Here is a 17,807-nt window from a genome sequence, read left to right on the forward strand (position 1 = left end):
GTCTGTGTGTGTGTGCATACACGCGTGCATGTGCTTATTCTATGTGGGGTGGTTGAGATTTTGTGTGTGTGTGTGGGCGTGTGCGTGCCAGGAATTGTGTGGGTTGGGGGAGATTGTGTGTTTCTTGGTGTGTGTGGGTGTGTGAGATGTGTGCGCATGCATGGATGAACAGGTGCTTGATTATAAATCGTACCGTGTCTCTTTAATTTGAGCCTTTGTCACGTCACAATGGCATGGTTATCATGGTAATTATTGTAGCCTTGAGATGAAAAAACGATCTTCACCTTCCGTTAATTTGATCTGTTGCATTGTGTTGAGGGTTCTAGTGTTGTTCTCCATGTTGTCAGCGTGCTTCCTCCTCGTTCTACATGCCGTGGTCCATTCCAAGTCCTGGTGTGTGAGTCATATGGAGATGTGTGTGTTTGTGCGTGTCAATGGGCTAGTGATTTAAATGTTGGTCATAACATCGTAGGCGTAAATTTGTATTTGTGTGTGTTTCAAAGGTCAATGTTTTCTATGATTTATAAAGTAGAATCTTAAAATTAAAAATACATTATGTTTACCATTAATTTAGTGTTGGCCTGACAGTGTGTGGGTGTGTTTAATGATATATAGAAGCCTGATACTGCTGAAATCCATGTGTGCCTCGGTTATATGAATATATCTGTTCTTATTTAAAACTTTTATTGGCAAATTTTTGCTTGCTTTATATTTAATGTGGCTGCTATAATGACAACCAAGTGTGTATCTGTGTGTTTGAGGGTTTTTGTGTGTATGCATGTGTTTGATGGTTTTTGTGTGCGTGTGTATGTGTGAGGGTTGTAGGCTATCCCCGCCATCAGCTGGCAGGGATAATGGTAAAAGGAGTGTGATGATGAAATATTTATGTCTGTTCTTTATCCCTCCCATAAAGAGGCAGACATCTCATCACCCTGCTGCTTTTATTCCCCCCCCCCCCCAGTCCTCTTCGCTCTTCACTTTCTTCTGATTCGCTGGGCAAAAAAGAAGCATTAAATAGAGACTGGAACATCAGGAGGGGGGAGGGAGGGGGGTGGAGAGTGATCCTGAGCTAGAGAGGGCTACTCAGAGAGAGAGAGAGAGAGAGGGAGGGAGGGATGGAGAGAGGGAGAGAGGGAGAGAGGGAGACAGGGGCCGATATGGAGAGGGGCAGAGACAGGGAGATAGGGAGAGGGTGGAAATACAGAGATAGATAGATCGACACATTGGTAAAAAGAGAGAGAGACGTATATGGAAATGAAACTACAGAGAGAGACAGAGAAAGACATAGACAGACTATGAGAGACGGACACTTGGAGAGACAGCCCTAAATGGAGAGAGACAGACACAGTGCTAGAGAGAGACAGTGAGATAGACATAGAGGGAAACGAAGCGAGAGACAGAGCGTGGGAGATGGAGAGGAGGAGGGAGGTCTGAGATGAAGCCTATTAACAGTTGCCAACGTCAAGGAAATTTTTCAACAGCCTTGTGCACCATGGAGTGCACAGGCCTGTGTGTGCCTGTGCGTGAATGTTTTTGCAAGTGTGTGTCTTTTATGTTTGCGTATATTTTTGTCGTGGCTGTTAAAATCTGGCTTGTGTGCATCCATACACGCACACGCAGGGCAGTGTTCAATTGGCACAGCACTATGGGGGCTATCGGTACTGCTCATTGATTAAGGCGCTAAATGTTTCACAGGTGCTTAATGTTTCAGAAGCTTTGGAATGCGGCCCTACTAGAGGCTCCAGCGGCTTTTAGTGCTGTATTGTAGACACCTGCACCCATATGCAGCGAATTAGATGTTTTCATGTTTTGTAACTCCATGATATTGTTGAGGCTGAATTTTAAAAAAATTGCTGAAGGCTGGAAAAAATATAGCGTGTAAGACTGCGATTTTGAATGATTTACACCTTAACTTAGTTGGGTAGATGTTTTTTTTCTTCTTTTCACTCGTTTTTTTTATTACTTTATTCATTTACATTATTCATCAGTTTCATCCTTGAAGCAAAACAAAAATACTGCTGCACCATCACGCATCACATTCAAAACAGAGGAAGCATCTTGGCACCACAAAATAATTATTTTAAATTATCATTTAATTATTTTATTGTCCGAGCCTTGCAGCACAGCTTTATTTTGAAAGAAGAATTATCCTCTTACAGTTTCCCATCCAGGTTATCTCTGTTTATTGTCTACCTTGTCGTCCTCACCTGCCCCCTTATCTGTCGTCTCATCTTGTCCCCTCACCTTCGTTCTCACCTGTCCTGTCTCCTGCATCCTCAACTATTGTCTTACCTGTCGTCTCACCGCTGGTCTCACCTGTCCCCTCACCTATTGTCTCACTTGTCCCTTGAACTATTGTCTCACCTACTCCCTATACCTGTCCCCTCACCTGCTCCCTTACCCCTCGTCTCACCTGTCCCCTCACCTGCTCCCTTACCCCTCGTCTTACCTGTCCACTCACCTGTCCACTCACCTGTCCACTCACCTGACCACTCACCTGCCCCCTTACCCCTCGTCTCACCTGTCCCCTCACCTGCTACCCTCACCTGTCATCTCACCTGTCCACTCACCTGCTCCCCTCACCTATTGTCTCACTTGTCCCTTGAACTATTCTCTCACCTACTCCCTATACTTGTCCACATCACCTGCCCCCTTACCCTTCGTCTCACCTGTCCACTCACCTGTCCACTCACCTGCCCCCTTGTCCCTCGTCTCACCTGTCCCCTCACCTGCTCCCCTCACCTGTCGTCTCACCTGTCCACTCACCTGCTCCCCTCACCTATCGTCTCACCTGTCCACTCACCTGTCCACTCACCTGCCCCCTTACCCCTCGTCTCACCTGTCCACTCACCTGTCCACTCACCTGTCCACTCACCTGTCCACTCACCTGTCCACTCAACTTTCCGCTCACCTGGCCGCTCACCTGTTGTCCCCGCCCCAGTGTGAGGTGCGGCTGGCCCCGAAGCGCGGGCGCCTGGAGAGCTCCCAGAGCACCGGCTCCGGCCACGGCGGCGACGACGAGTACGGTGACGGCGACTCGGACTCGGATGACGAGTCCTCGGCCAAGGCGCGCTACTTCGGCTACATCAAGCAGGGCCTCTACTACGCCACGGAGATGGAGCGCTTCGCGCCGCCGCGAAAACGCCCGCGCACCGTGCTGAAGAATTACCGGTTGGTCAGCCTGAGGTCCACCACCCCGGAGGAGCTGTACCAGAGGAAGGTGGGTGACCCCTGCCCACCCTGCTGATCCCTGCCAGGGACAGATCTAATGCAAGGCGTTTTGAGTCACACTGATTTTCTACCAGGGCTGTCAGACAACACACATCAGAATCATTTTGCTCCCAACTCCATATGTGGAAAAAAAAAAGAGACACTCTTTAGTGAGCTCCATTCCTCAGATGAGTCATCGTAAAAAAAAAATCAAACTTTCCTTAATAGGGTTTTTGCTTTGCATATTTGGGAAATATTTCTCCTTCAGAAGTATGTCTAGCAAATATGCCGGGCTTGGAACTCTATGTGAATAGCTACATTAGACGAGCCCCTTTAAAGGGTACCTTGTTAAGATTCACAAAAAATTCACTGTTCATATCCTAGACACCGCACCAATGTGCAATTCTGGATTCAGCAACTCAATGGTCCGGCAAACAATTCAATAGCACTTTGATTACTCTCTCAAAGAGCTCTGAGTTTCATCTCAAGGCTATTTCATTTAAACATTAGTCCCATCACTATGGCATGGTAATAACTATTGGATCCATTGGATGAAACGGGCATGCATCTTCACCTTATATTGATTGATCAACTGAATTGTATCTAGTGTGCAAGTGTTGTTTTCCATGTTGTCTGTGAACTTCCTCTTCGTTTTAGCATCCCCTCTGGCTTATGATGATGTTCTGAGGGAGCACATCCCCTTTAGAGACGGATAATAACTTGTAATGCACTTTGGTTTCTCATGCCAGCAATCACTTTTAGAACAGCGCGCGTCACATTTGTTATTTTACTTCTTATTTTAATTACTAGCCATCCCCTTTTGTAGAATTGGAACGGCTCGTATGTTCTTGTCACTTGATTTAATAACATCTGAAGAAAGTCATACTAATCCATGTGGACACTGATGAAATTACGGGGGGTTTTGATCTGCAGAAAACCAGTTTGTCACCGACCCAATCCAATGCCAGCTCTCTCAAGTACTTTGTTCACTTAGATCAGACGCGTGTGTCTGTGGGCGCGCGTGCGTGTACGTGCGTGTGATAGAGAGGCGGTGGGAGGGGTGTATAAAAACACGGCACAAAGCTCTGTCTGCTTTAAGGCTATTTCTCAGTCTCAAGGGGGTTTCTGTGAAATGCTAATTGCTACATTAGAAATATAGCTGTTGTTGTTGAGCGCTACAAATTGCACGGCACAGACAACAACATGCTCCATCATGAAGTGTGTGTTTGTGTGGGGGGGTTGGTAGGAGGGGGACGGTAGTGCCGCCCATCAGTCATTTTTATGACCCGTCATCTGGTGGCCTCTTCGTCATCCTCATCATCATTAGCCGTCATTATTCATCCCTATCAATCCTGACAGTGTGGAATTGCAAAGTAGTGCATCATTATTATCTCCTTGTAACACTCCACATACCCTGACGCGCCCGCTCGGCCCTGGGTCTGCCTCGCTCGGTTGGGGTAATGTCTTGTACTTCAGCAGCTCTGTGTGTGTGTTTGGGGGTTCCCAAGAAGTGTGTGTGTGTGTGTCCCAAGGCTTCATGCATGCCATTCCGTTGTGAAGCTCTTTATTCAACACGCACGGGTGTACGCACGCACTCACGCACACTTATAACCTCCTAGTATAGCTGGCCAAAGTTTTGTAGTCTGTTTGACCTGCAACAGGAAAAAAACAATAAAGATTGCACGCACACAGTGTTCAGTTGTTAGTAGAGCGGAACAAGTGTCTCCAGGATATTTAACATCATGTCAGCCCCCTTTGCTTTCCGGTGGCGTAACCGCCCCCCCCTCCCCACCTCAGCAGGCTGAATGAGCAAGACTGGCAGGGCTACTAACGCTTTTATTAGGTGGATCCAGAGGGAGATGGGAATCGCTTTTGAAGTCCTCCTACGTGAGGTTTAACCGCGTGGGTGCCGGTTATTGCCCTGAAGAAACGCCAGTCTGGCTAATGTGTTCCTTTGCACTCCCACACAACAGGCACACGTGCACGCGGTCGCACACACATGCGCACACATAGCCCGGTTGGGAAACATGCTCTGTTTGGCCATGTCGGAGTGTCTGAGTGTGTGGTGTTCGCGCACATCCAGCACACGCTCCACACAAACATAAAGACGCTGAAGCACATTGCGTGGGGGTGTGCCAGGGCGGAAATGTCATGCACTTGTTGGAATACATTTATTTTTGTGAGACAGGGAAATATGAAAAATGAGAGCTTCCCTTAAAAAAAAACTGTGTGTGGGCGCGTGTGTGCACATGTGTGTGTTTCAGATTGACAACGAGGAGTACGGGGAGGCCCTGTCTCTTGCCCACGCCTACAACCTGGACTCTGACCTGGTCTACCAGAGACAGTGGAGGAAGAGCACTGTCAGCATCGCCTCCATACAGGACTACCTGGTAAGAGAGGGAGAGGATATGAGACCTAGAATAGGAGAGACAAAGTGAGTGAGAGATAAAGATGAAGAGTGTTTGGTGGGAGATCAATTAAAAGAGTGAATGAGAGTGTGAGAGAAGAGTAGGAGTGGGCGAGACATCTGGAGGGAGGGAGATGTTGATTTCTTTAAATTATTTATTTAACAACTCCAGTATTCTCTTCTTTGTATACAAGATACATGATGCAAAATCGATGAGCAGCAAGCACGCACTCAAATGTGAAACTCGACGACCCCCCTCCCTTAAACCCTGAAACTGACACGCTCTCTGTGTGTGTCTCTCTCTACTTTCTCTCTGTCTATCTGTCTCCCCCTCTCTGTCTCCCGCTCTCTCTTCTCTCCCTCTCTCGCTCGCTCCCTCGCTCCCTCCTACTCTCTCATATCTCCCTATTTTCTCTCCCCTCTCCCTCTTTCTCTTGTCTCTCCCCTCTCTCTCTCTCTCTCCCTCCTCCCTCCCTCATGTCTCCCTCTCTCTGTCTCTCACTCTCTCTTCTCTCCCCCTCTCTCTCCCTCCTACTCTCTTGTCTCTCCCCTCTCCCTCCCTCTCTCCCCCCCCCCTCCCTCCCTCCATCCCTCATGTCCCCCTCTCTCTGTCTCTCGCTCCCTTCTCTCCCTCCCTCTCTCACTCCCTCCCTCCCTCCTGCTCTCATGTCTCCCTCTTTTCTCTCCCCTCTCCCTCCCTCTCTCCCATCTCCCTCCCCCTCCCTCCCTCTCTACCTCCTTCCCTCCCTCCCTCCCTCATGTCCCCCTCTCTCTGTCTCTCCCTCCCACCCTCCCTCCCTCCCTCATGTCTCCCTGATGTCTCTCGCCCCTCGGTCAGAGTAAGATCCGGAAGCGCTCCTGGGTGCTGCACGAGTGCGGCGAGCGCGTCCCGGAGAACGTGGACGCGGCCAAGGAGCTGCTGCAGTTCGGCCTCAAGGGGACCGACCTGGAGGCCCTCATCGCCATCGGCAACGGGGAGGACGAGGGCAGGTGGGTCTTGAACAGACACAGAGACAGACACAGAAGCACAGATATACATACACACACAAACACACACACATAAACACTCACACAAAGACACACACACACACACACACACACACACATGCTTGCACTATGAAGAGAGGATTGGTGGCTGTACCCATTTGTGCGTGAAACACAGAGGCAGTAGGCCTTGTAGTGACCATAGGTTCGACAACGGCCTTTGATCCTATGCTCAATGCCGTTCCCCCACTACTTCAACCCGCTTCCCTGTCACTCTCCACTGTCCTGTCAATAAATGCATCAAAAAGTGTATGAAAAACAATATCTAAAGAAAATAAAGGGAGGATGTTTGAGTGTCCTCCATCACTGCTTTGTTGCTGCCCTGCAGGAGGCAGAATATCAGGAACGCCTCCGTTATGAAGTGCAGATGGAGAATTGCTTCTGAGAATAATAACAGCGTGTTAATAGGTTTATTTATTTTGCCCTCTTCTAACAATTACAGTCTCTGAAGGCTTTAGGGAAGAGTAATAGTAAGAGTAAGAGTAAAGGATAACAACTGTGGTGTTGTCTGCAGGACGTGTAAATATACACTTAAAGATAATTATAAATTCGATCTGTAAAGCGACTTTTATCAGTACCCGAGGCACTTTACATATAGGAGACTTCTACTGTTGGTATGTGTGCGTGTGTGTGGGTGTGTGTGTGTGTATGTGTGTGTGTGCCAAAATGTATGTATATAATGTGTATGTGTGAATGTGTATAATGGCACTGGGCGGTTGTCCATCTATGTCTGACACGTCCGGTAAGCAGGAGACGACTCCTTTCCGTCCACTCATGAGTGCTCGCTCGTGACCTGTCAGTCCCCAATCCTTGACTCCACCTCCTGTGTTCAGGTTCATCCTGCCAGGCGACGTGGACCTGGACGACCTTCCCTACGAGGACTTCCTGTCCGCCGAGGAGGAGGCGGAGATTAAGAAGGAACGGGAGGACAAGAAGAGAAAGGAGCTGCTGGCCAAGGTGGACTTCAGCAGGTGAGCAGCGGGCGATCGCAGCATCCAGCAGAGCTGTGTAGCAACAGTATCCCCACCCTCTGAGGGAGCCTGCAGTTCTTCCTGAGGAGCAGAGTGTAGTGGTGGGGGTGTTTAACCCCTGGAAATCGCTTTTAAACCCTTTCCTCGTGTCCGCATTGAACAAGAAGTGAAAGAAGCTGCTGGCCAAGGTGGACTTCAGCAGGTGAGCATTGTAGCATTGTACCTTTTTTAAAGGCATTTATGGCGAAGATGTTTAAGTGGGGATCCTCAGTGTCAACTATTTGCACATTCAATATCATTCGCATTGGATTAAGGTCTCCCGTGAATGGCTGAATAGTAAATATCCTCCTTTTTTGGTGTGAATGCCCTGCTCAAATACTGTTCATTCTGTTTGAATAGATGTGTCATACTTGGATTGTGCTTAATAAAGCACTTTGACTCGGTTCCGCCAGCGGTAAGTGGCTCTGACACCTGATCAGGTGTCTAAGGCATGCCCGTGGCATCGTGTTTAGACAAGACGGCTCCTTGAATGTCAAACGAGTGCCTCTGGCCCGCTGAGAGGCCGCCGGTCAGAGCTCCCTGATTAGGCTGTAAGTCAGCCTGGTGTCACCTGGGTGGTCCCTAATGACCGCAGGACTGGATATCAAAGACGGACGAGAATATGCAGCGAGACGAACGTCCGCAGACGTTCTGAGAGGTGGAGGCCGTCGATTGCAGTCGTTGCGTTTATGAGGGGTGAACGGTTGCCGAACCGATTGATCATTTTTAAGGGGTATTTTCCTTCAGTCTGCTCACTCCGAATCCAGAGTTGTCCTCCAAACAGAATCATCAGCGCTGTTGGTGGGCATCAATCCCGCAGCTGTGTGTTTATGTACTTATTCTGACCCCAATTGTACAGTGCACAATTGGCACCTCCCCATGGATGGGGTGTCCCAGGGCATTCTGGGTAAAGTACACCTAAGAAAACATCAGTTTATTGCCCTGTTCAGTTTCTTTTTTGGGATCCCTTGCTGAGACACCAACGAGACCATGAAATAAGCCCATGGCCGCGCCTGGTGACACACACAGAGAGACTATGTACCGCTGTGCCAACCAGCAGAGGCTTGCTGAGGATGGGAGAAAAGGGAGAAAAAAAAAGTCATCGACTTTAAAGTGGGGGCTTAGGCAGGGTCAGTGCTCCAGGAATGTCGAGAGAGGAAGTCGGAGTCGGAGTTGGGGAGGAGCTGGAGCAGAAGATTCCTGCGGGTTGGAGGCAACCAGGGGGAGAGCGGGTTGGATCATCAAGAAAAGGACATTAATAAGATGAGCGAAGGGAATAGGGAGAAATGGAAAGAGCACGGGTGAGAGAGAGAGTGAGTGCTGGTGGAGATTAGTGGCTAATCTGTTGGAGGGAATTTATGCCTTTGTTGCCGAGTGCCAAGGGAGTGACTAATGAAAACCCTTTAGTGATTACTAATCAACGTGCAGGAGAGCACACGCACACACGCACACGCGCACACATGCACACGTATACACACATTTAGAAAACAAGTACAAGTTGTGCAAGTATTCACTCAAGTGATGACAGCCATGCACTGCAGACCGCAACTATTCAACTGATTTGAATGTGTACACCTCTCTTATCATCTTTTGCGTCTATCCGTTACAAATTATGCATATAAATGAAAGGCATTAACTACATTAATGATGATACATTTTAACAATATTTCAAATGCACTAAACAAACAAAGGCATCGACCTTAAATATACACTTTCATAAAAAACAAAAAATATATTTTAATTGGCCCAGGGGGGATCTTCTGCTTTTGATTACAGCCAGATACTGCCAGACTGTGTAAAAACATAAAAATATACTTTCTCATTATACACTTTCTTTCTTATTAGTTTTTCTTATTGGCATTGGTATTCATCGATGTGCCACTCGGATGTCCCCTACATTTGTTTGTGAGTGTGTGTGTGTGCGTCTGCGTTTGTGTGTGTGTTTGTGCACGTGTGTGTTCACGTGAGGACAGCCCCTTCACTAATGGATCTTGTTGTGCCTCCCAGGGGCTGCGGCCACGGCTTGAGACAGATAATAATTCCCTTAATTTCTTTTTAACTACCCCACCATTACAGAAATGGCTTTGTATCGATCACAGGCTGCTCTGAGCTCATGGGCCACTGTGTGTGTGTGTGTGTGTGTGTGTGTGCGTGTGTGTGCGTGTGTGTGTGTGTGTGTGTGTGTGTGTGCGTGATTGTCCCTCAGCCCCCTTCACTGTACATCTTTGTGTGCAGCTGTTAAATAACAGACAGGTTTGGCCCTGCCTCTCCAAGTAACTAAATGCTTCACGTGGTTTGAGTGTCTATCCAACGTGTGTGTGTTTTGGGTGCGTTACTCGAGACACGGTGTACTTGCGTTCCCGTCATACCCTCGGTAAGAGAGATCTTCAACTCTGCAGAGTTTCTCAGGGGTTCTGTCTCCATCGCTGGCAATCATCCTAGCAGCACCCGGAGGTGACACTTGGAGTGCTCCGGCGTCTCTGCGGCCGAGGCGGGCACGCCGCGTCCCGGCGTGATTACCCCTCCGCCTCTTGCCTCATTTGCCGCAGTTCAGCGGCGCCCTCTCAGGTTTTCTCGAGCACCAAACAGAAGAACACCACAAGGCGAGAGGGGGGTCGCAATTAAACGACACACAGAAGGACAATGGCTAGTGTTGTACGAAGCGACACGTTCCTCATCCGCTCTCTCTCTCTCTCCGCCCCGGATGACGGCTCTTTTGTGGCACTAAGTAGGTACGGGTTCAAATCGTTGTGAGGGAGAAGAGTGTGGAAACAATGGAAGATAACTACCTTGGGTTTTTCTTCGAGCGGTGCGCTCCTCGTGTCAGGTGACGCATGCTGCAAAAACACACATAATGTTTCTGATGTGCCCTCGCAGAGGCTACAATCTTAATGGCGGGTAATTGCATGAGATGAATACAACGGGGTGGCGCGTAGTAGGTGATCTCTGTCTCTGTGTCTGTCTTTCTGTCTTTCTGTCTCTGTGTCACTCTCTCTGGGACTCTGTGTCTGTCTCCGTCTCTGTGTCTGTCTCTCTGTCTTTCTGTGTGTGTATGCGTGTTTGAGTGTGTGTGTATGCAGCGCGTTTATTTGATCTACTACAGTCTGCAGAGGCAGAAGCCCGCTTGCTGCTGGGCTGACTGACTTCCAGATACAGCGAGGGGGATGAAGCTGAAAGCTTGCATAAGGACGATTGAGATAAAGGGAAGGGGGGGGGGGGGGGGGGGCGTTGGTGTAAGGCGAAGGAGCCGGTATGCGGAAAGAGGGTTTACTTGGGGATGTTTATGCTTTTATCTGATCAGATTTGGGCCTCAATCAGAAGTTTCATTTTCCCATTTGCTCTAGGATGTGTTTTGCATGCGCTCTGTCTGTTTGCCTGTGTGTGTGTGTGTGTGTGCGCAGACCAGTTTAAGTGTGCGTGCAGGTTAAAGTTGCCCACGCGAGACGCCATGTCTCTCACTGTCTATGCAGTTCAATTTATCCCCCCCCCTCGTCCCCAACACAATGGGATAATGGTTTTCAGCACGCCGTCTCCGTGTGGTGGCCCCTTTATGCGCTGCACCCTAACCCCCCCCCCCCCCCCCCCCCCCCCCTAACCCCCCCCCCCCCCGGTTCCTACCACAGATGTGTTATTATACTAAGGTTTCACTATGCAGGTGGAAGAGAGACGCTGTCAGCCTTGATAAGATGTGGACTTCATTCCTATGAAACGCAGCATGAACACACGCACACGCACACGCACACGCACTGCGAGTCCCTTTCCATTAGTCTTGGCTTGTGATGATGTGTGTTTATAAATGGTCTTTAAGAGCATTCTGGGTCATGCTCTCTCCTCCCCTCACACCTCACAGCCTCAGTCTCTGTTTTCTCTGTTTGTTCCCCAGCTTGTGGTTGTTATTCTTCTCCATCTATTGCCGGAGCACACTTTAAATATTTTGATATTTTGACAAGGGGGATAATGGCTGGTTACCGCCTGGTAACACGGTGTGAGTACCTGCAAAAACCTTTTAATCACACCTTGATAATGAGGGTTGATTATATGTAATTAACGCTTAATTACATTTTGTCACGGCATTATTACCCAATTATCTCTGATCTGTAAAGAGCTATTCAGCCTTCCCAAAAGTGTTCTGGGCAATTTAAATCATTAGCAGAAGGGCTCTGATAGCCTTCGAAAAACCAATTCCCAGCAGCATTGCTTAACATACGATGTATGTTTGAGGCATAAACATTTCACCAGAATACTCACCTCTATTTCAGATGTCACGGTCATACAAGAAGGGCAGCCGCTGCATCATTCTCCCCAGGCATGCTAGGCTATGTCCCTGTGCGCCAAACCCCCAAATCCCAGACCTCGACAAACGCACAGTCAAACGGGCTAAGAAAACACTGCCCCTGTAAACCTCTCGCTCTCTCGCTCTCTCGCTCTCTCACTCTTCACCTTGTTTCTCCCCTTCCCGCCAGTTTACATCTCTCCCACTTCACTGTGAAGAGGGCGAGCGAGGTGGTAATTACCAGCAGCGAGAGAGAGCGAGCACTAAGCCACCCTTCTTTGATGTGCCTGTGAGCCTGTTGAGCCAGTGTTAATCTACGCTGGTCCTGTATAGTGGAGACAACCCCCCCCCCCCCCCCACACACACCCACACACACACACACCTCCTCCTGATAAAGGCCCTTATAGCGGCCGCAGTAATGGGATATTAGGGGTTAAGATGACGACGATGCTGGGGGCACCACCAAACCTACCCTCCACACCCACTGTACAACAACACATACATACTGTACGCACGCAGGCACGCACACACACACACACACACACACACACACACACACACACACACACACACACACACACACACACACATATTCACATGCATACACATATACACATACACGCACTCAGCAGGGCATGTCTTGGCTCCTGGCCAGGTCAGGCTTAACAGTGAAGTGTTGGAGCGGCTTCCATCCAGCGGGCGGCCATGCGGATGTCTACAGGTGCAGGGGTGAGCGTCGTAGTCATGGTTACGTGTGTGATGTGATGACCGGTGTCACTGTGTGAGTACCGCACACTGCACACAACCACACACGGGTGCGCTGTGGGAGCCCCGACCGCGGCAGGTGACGTGCCCGGCGCCGTAGCTCGTTCCCCGCTGACCCCCCCCTCCAGTGATTGCATTCAGTGACCCCCCCCAGGGCTACTTGGAATTCCCACCACCGTGCCCCCATTTCATTTGCGGCTGTGAATAAGTGACAATGAACATTGATTAGATTCACAAAGTGCACATGGTTCAGTTCGTGGAACAGTTTGTGTGTGTGTGTGTGTGTGTGTGTGTGTGTGTGTGTGTGTGTGTGTGTGTGTTTGTGTGTTTGTGTGAGTGCAGGTGTTCCTTGATGTATGTGTGTGAGTTCCAACCCGCACTCCAGCCATAAAGGAACCCCCACCCCCCCCTCCCCTATCCTAAGACCCTGATTTGGCCGTCTTTGTATTGACTGATTAGGTCTGTCAAGCTCTGCGGCGCTGTTTCGCTGGCTCTCTCCTCAGTGGCCTACGCATGGTTAACTGAGGGTGACTGTGAGCTTTTGAGTCTCTGTCACCCCCTCTGATCTGGATATCCAGCAGCGTCATGCGATCGCTCTGACGTTTCACTTCCCCCCCCCTCCCGTTTTGGATCCAAAGGATTTTTTCTTTTATTTTTTCTCTTTTGTCATCCACTGTTGTTTGCTTTGGTCCGTATTGATTCCCTTGTGTTGGTTCTCACCCAGGTGTTGGCCTAGGTTAATTGTGATGTTGTGTTTAAAGTAACTGTTCGCTCATGCAGTTAATTCAAGGTTTTGTGTGCTATTTTTTTGTGTGTGTCTATTTGTGTGTGTGTCTTTGTGTGTGTGTGTGTGTGCGTGAGTGCAGGCTGACATTGGAGCAGAAGGAGCTGTGTCGCAGCAGACTGAAGCTGCTCACCTACTTGGACCGGCTGGCCACGTACGAGGTAACCTCTCCTTCACCGGGTCTCTCTGCCCATTCAGGCTGCCCATTCAGAGTCACCCCCCCCCCCCCCTGCAAGGGAAATGGTGCAGAGCAAAACAAAATAGCCCCAAGGAAAGCTGAAATCTAAAATTGAATAAAGACTGCCTGTTCATTCATAATGTCAAGCCACTTGTTTGACAAGAGGTGAGAGCCGGGCTGATTGTTAAGCGCTAGCAAATAGTAATCAAGTTATGGAAGCACTCTCAGAGGCCAGACACGGAAAGGAGGATAAAAGTTTAAATGCAATTGAGATGCCCTATGCATTAATCACTTGGGCTTGTATTATATTGTATTTTTTTACTTGAAAGATTTCCGATGTGCACGATTGAGTTTTCTCTCTACTGATTTTCTTTCTCTCTGTCTTTTCCCTGCATTAATAAAATAGACTAGCACTTTAGGTTGACCTACCATGGCGACCGCTGATGAAAGTTTGGCCCTATTAGATATTCAGCTAAAAAGATAATGATGCGCCTCTCTCGCGACGGGGCATTGTCATGGAAACTGTGGCACTCGTCTGAGCTTCCTTTGTCCTAATCCCTCTTTCCTCTGGAGGTCTATGAATATGATATTAGGAGCTTTATCATCCTTGACTTGGTTTGGCTGTGTCCAGTCCCACGTACGGCCTGTTCAAAGGCCCTCAGATATGCACTCTCGCACACGCGTTGCCCACACACACATGCACACATGTACACAGCCCAAGGGGGAAGCTACAGAGGATTTGATACACACACCCTGACAGGCACAAATCTCTCCTAGCCAATGGCCAAAACAACAAATGTTCCCTTTGGACATATGGGTGAGCAAGGCGGGGGGGGGGGGGGGGGGAATGGGGGGCATCCATGATGCGCCGTCCGGGTAACACATACACACCGCAGGCGACGTGGCGTCTGGCTGACAGGCGAGGCCCTTTCCCCTGGAAGGTAAATAGCAGAGCTGTTGACTCTGTATTTGTCCACTGCTTCAATTTTTATTCTGTGGAGGGTGTGTCTCGTGACACGCCCGTCTGCTCCTCTCTTTCGACCCGGGTCGCATCTTTCTGTGGCAAAATGGCAGCCCGCTACTGCCTCTCACCGATTAATTACGATACCATACATCACTTCTTTACAACCCTCTTCTGTCTCCTCCCCTTCTAAAGCCATTTCTTAGGATAGCCAAGAGTTTCAGCACTGGGGAAATTAGCCTCTTCTTTTGAAGCATTCATGGACCATATCATTTCTCTTTCTCTTTCTCTCTCCCTCTTTCGGTCTCTCTTTCTCTTTCTCTTTCTCTCTCTCTCTCTTTCTTTCTCTCTCTCTCTTTCTCTCTCTCTCTCCCTCTCTCTCTCTCTCTCTTTCTCTCTCTCTCTCTCTCTCTCTCTCTCTCTCTCTCTCTCTAATACCTCAGGAGATGCTGGGAGGCCCTCATGCGGCTGAGGAGCGCTACGACTCCGAGTTCTTCAAGACGTTCCGCAGCCAGAACATCATCGCATCCGCCCTGACCTCCGCCAGGGTAAACCGCCATGTTTGTTTGTTTGTGTGTGTGTGTGTGTGTAATTTGTTTGCGTGTGTGTGTGTCTAATCGGAATCTCCCTTGATCTGCCTTGGCTGTTTTCCTTTCAGTCTGTAAAGAAATATATATTAATGTATTTATCTATATATGTACTCTATCCATGTGTGTGCATTATTCATGGCCTTATTTAATGTCATACAGATGTTATTTTAACGCATTCAATTGTTCTCGATAAACCGCATTGAGGTAGGGTCATTGATGGGTATTTTGATTGACATACATTGAACACAATTTGTGCTTGCGACTCTGCAGGAGAGCAACGTTCAAGCTCTGGATATTCTGTTTACATACCATGGAGCTGAGCTGCTGAGACACAGGCTGGCCATCATCAACAACTTCCCAGAAACCACCTCTCCCCATGAGTACACCACGTTACTGCCTGAGGCCTGGTGAGATGAGAGTGACACAACACACACACGCTAATACGCACGCACGCATGCACGTGCGCAAACACACACACACACACACACACACACGCACACACACCCATAGCAGATACATAACCCTCTCTCTCTCTCCCTCTCTCATATACTCATTGCTTAAGTCACATCCCAACTCGTAAATGGGTGCAATAATTACCAGAAGAGTGTTCTTTGTTTGTTTGCGGCATGCTGTTTGAAATTGCAGTTTTTAAAGAAACACTTAGTGATCACTTTTTTCAAATTACTCGCAGTTCCTTCACAGTTGTAATGAGCGATGAGAAAGAGAAAAAGAAAAAAAAGAAAGAGGCTATCGTTTCAATGAATGTACCCTTGAGCTAGTTATTCTACGGTTGTCAACTGTGAAAAAAATATAAACCGAAAACAATGTTTAAACTGGGGAAGATGAGACTGACACATACAGCACATACATAAAGCACATACATCACATTCATCCTCTCTATCCCTCTGTCTCTCTCTCGCTCTCCATAGCTCTCGCTCTCCATAGCTCTCGCTCTCCAGCTCCCTCTCCCTTCGTAGAAGTCCAGCCCATGTCGTGTTTCGTAACAGGGCCTCGAGCTATCATATTCACTTTCCCATCAGGAAGGGCTCTGGGTGGCCAGAGGTTAATTACGTTCTACATTAAGCATGTGCATTCTTCTCCAATGTCCCGTCCTCGTAAAAAATGGGTATGCAACCATGCTTCAAGTGTGTTGGCGTTCATTATCGATAGGCACGGTAATTCATATGCAACCAAATTATACAAATCATACAAACATGATGTTGTCTTCACTTTGCACGTTTGCCCTTTGACGCATGGCATTTTGTGACCATGTCGACAAGGGGTCGGGGGTCGGGGGTTAGGGAGTGAGTGAGCAGGGATAGATGGCTGGGAGTATTATGTGTACTTCAGAGAGGAGAGGCACTTGTGTGGAAACACATACACAAGTGGGCTCATGTAGTCTCCTGACAGAGGCTGATAAACAACCCACCTCTCCACAATACAGGGACGGCATTTGTATGTCAGCTTTCAAATTGAAATTCCCTCCATACCCGCATCACACCTTCTGTGGAGTGTGACAAAAAAATCAGAAGAAAACACTTTTCAATCACCTCACCCTCTATTCTTCTCACTGTCTGGTGCAAAAACAGGCACCTTGAGGGACAGGTGGACGTCCAGACAGACAGACCCACACATGCACATACATCGTGACAGATGGGACAGACAAACCCACACGCCGACATGCATACTGTCAGATGGAAGAAGAACCATATTGGTCTCTTCTAAACACATCCCCTCAGCACACATCATCCGAACTCATCAAGCTGATATCCACTGTCGTTTGCTCACCCCCTCATCCACACCCCACCTCTTTCTCCTCTCTCCCCTTCCCACGCTTCCATACAAAATACAACCAGGTTTCGTTGCACACTCCAAAAGTTATGCAAGTGTAGGTGCAGCGCGGCGCAGCATAAATAACTGCAGCCTGTGCTGTCTATCCGTCCGTGTGTGAGGCTTATGCTGCACAACACCATTAGAATACTGTCTCTCCGGGCGTGTTGCTGTTGTTGTTGTTGTCGTCGTCGGCTGCCAGCATCCCTCCGGCCTCGGGTTGGGCGAAGCACTGCGGGTACAAGATGGAACGAGGGGACTGGGGAATGAGATGGAGGTGTTCGAGGGGTAGGGAAGGTTTCCCTCCTGCCCTCCTCTATGGCTCCCTAGTAGAGTTGACAAGGTGGATTTATTGATGAGCACGGCCAACCATCCATCGCACCTGTTTTTTTATTTTGCATTTCTACGTTTGGGCTTTCTACTCACTTTTCATTTCCTCCCTCACCTTCGTCCGTCTTTCCTTCCTCCCTGGCTCTCTTGTCTTCGTAGTTTGTTTTCTCTTATTGCCAGTATAAGACTCACATTGTCTCACTCTTTTATTGTTCCTACTTCCAAACACTTTTCTTCTTTATCTCACTCACCCACTCAAACACACTTTATCTGTCAGTCTCTCTCTATCTCGATACCTCGATCCTTGCCCTCATTCATTCTTTACGAACTCTTCTCTGTGCTACTTTATTATCTGCTTAAATATTGCAAACACACCCCCCACGCTTTGGGCTTAAACTTGATTTCACATATAGGCCCACACACGC

At 48.6% G+C, this 17,807-nt stretch overlaps 1 protein-coding gene across 1 annotated transcript in view; it reads left to right on the forward strand.

Moving 5' to 3' along the window:
- nbas (NBAS subunit of NRZ tethering complex) overlaps window positions 1-17,807 on the forward strand; it is a 141,001-nt gene that overhangs the window by 14,433 nt on the left and 108,761 nt on the right. The window contains 7 exon segments of the mRNA XM_079753356.1: window positions 2,942-3,220; window positions 5,475-5,600; window positions 6,456-6,607; window positions 7,495-7,632; window positions 13,576-13,654; window positions 15,076-15,180; window positions 15,493-15,627. Coding sequence (XP_079609482.1) covers window positions 2,942-3,220; window positions 5,475-5,600; window positions 6,456-6,607; window positions 7,495-7,632; window positions 13,576-13,654; window positions 15,076-15,180; window positions 15,493-15,627 — 1,014 coding nt within the window.

Source organism: Pollachius pollachius (assembly GCF_949987615.1).
Source record: "Pollachius pollachius genome assembly, chromosome: 16".
Classification (NCBI taxonomy): Eukaryota; Metazoa; Chordata; class Actinopteri; order Gadiformes; family Gadidae; genus Pollachius; species Pollachius pollachius.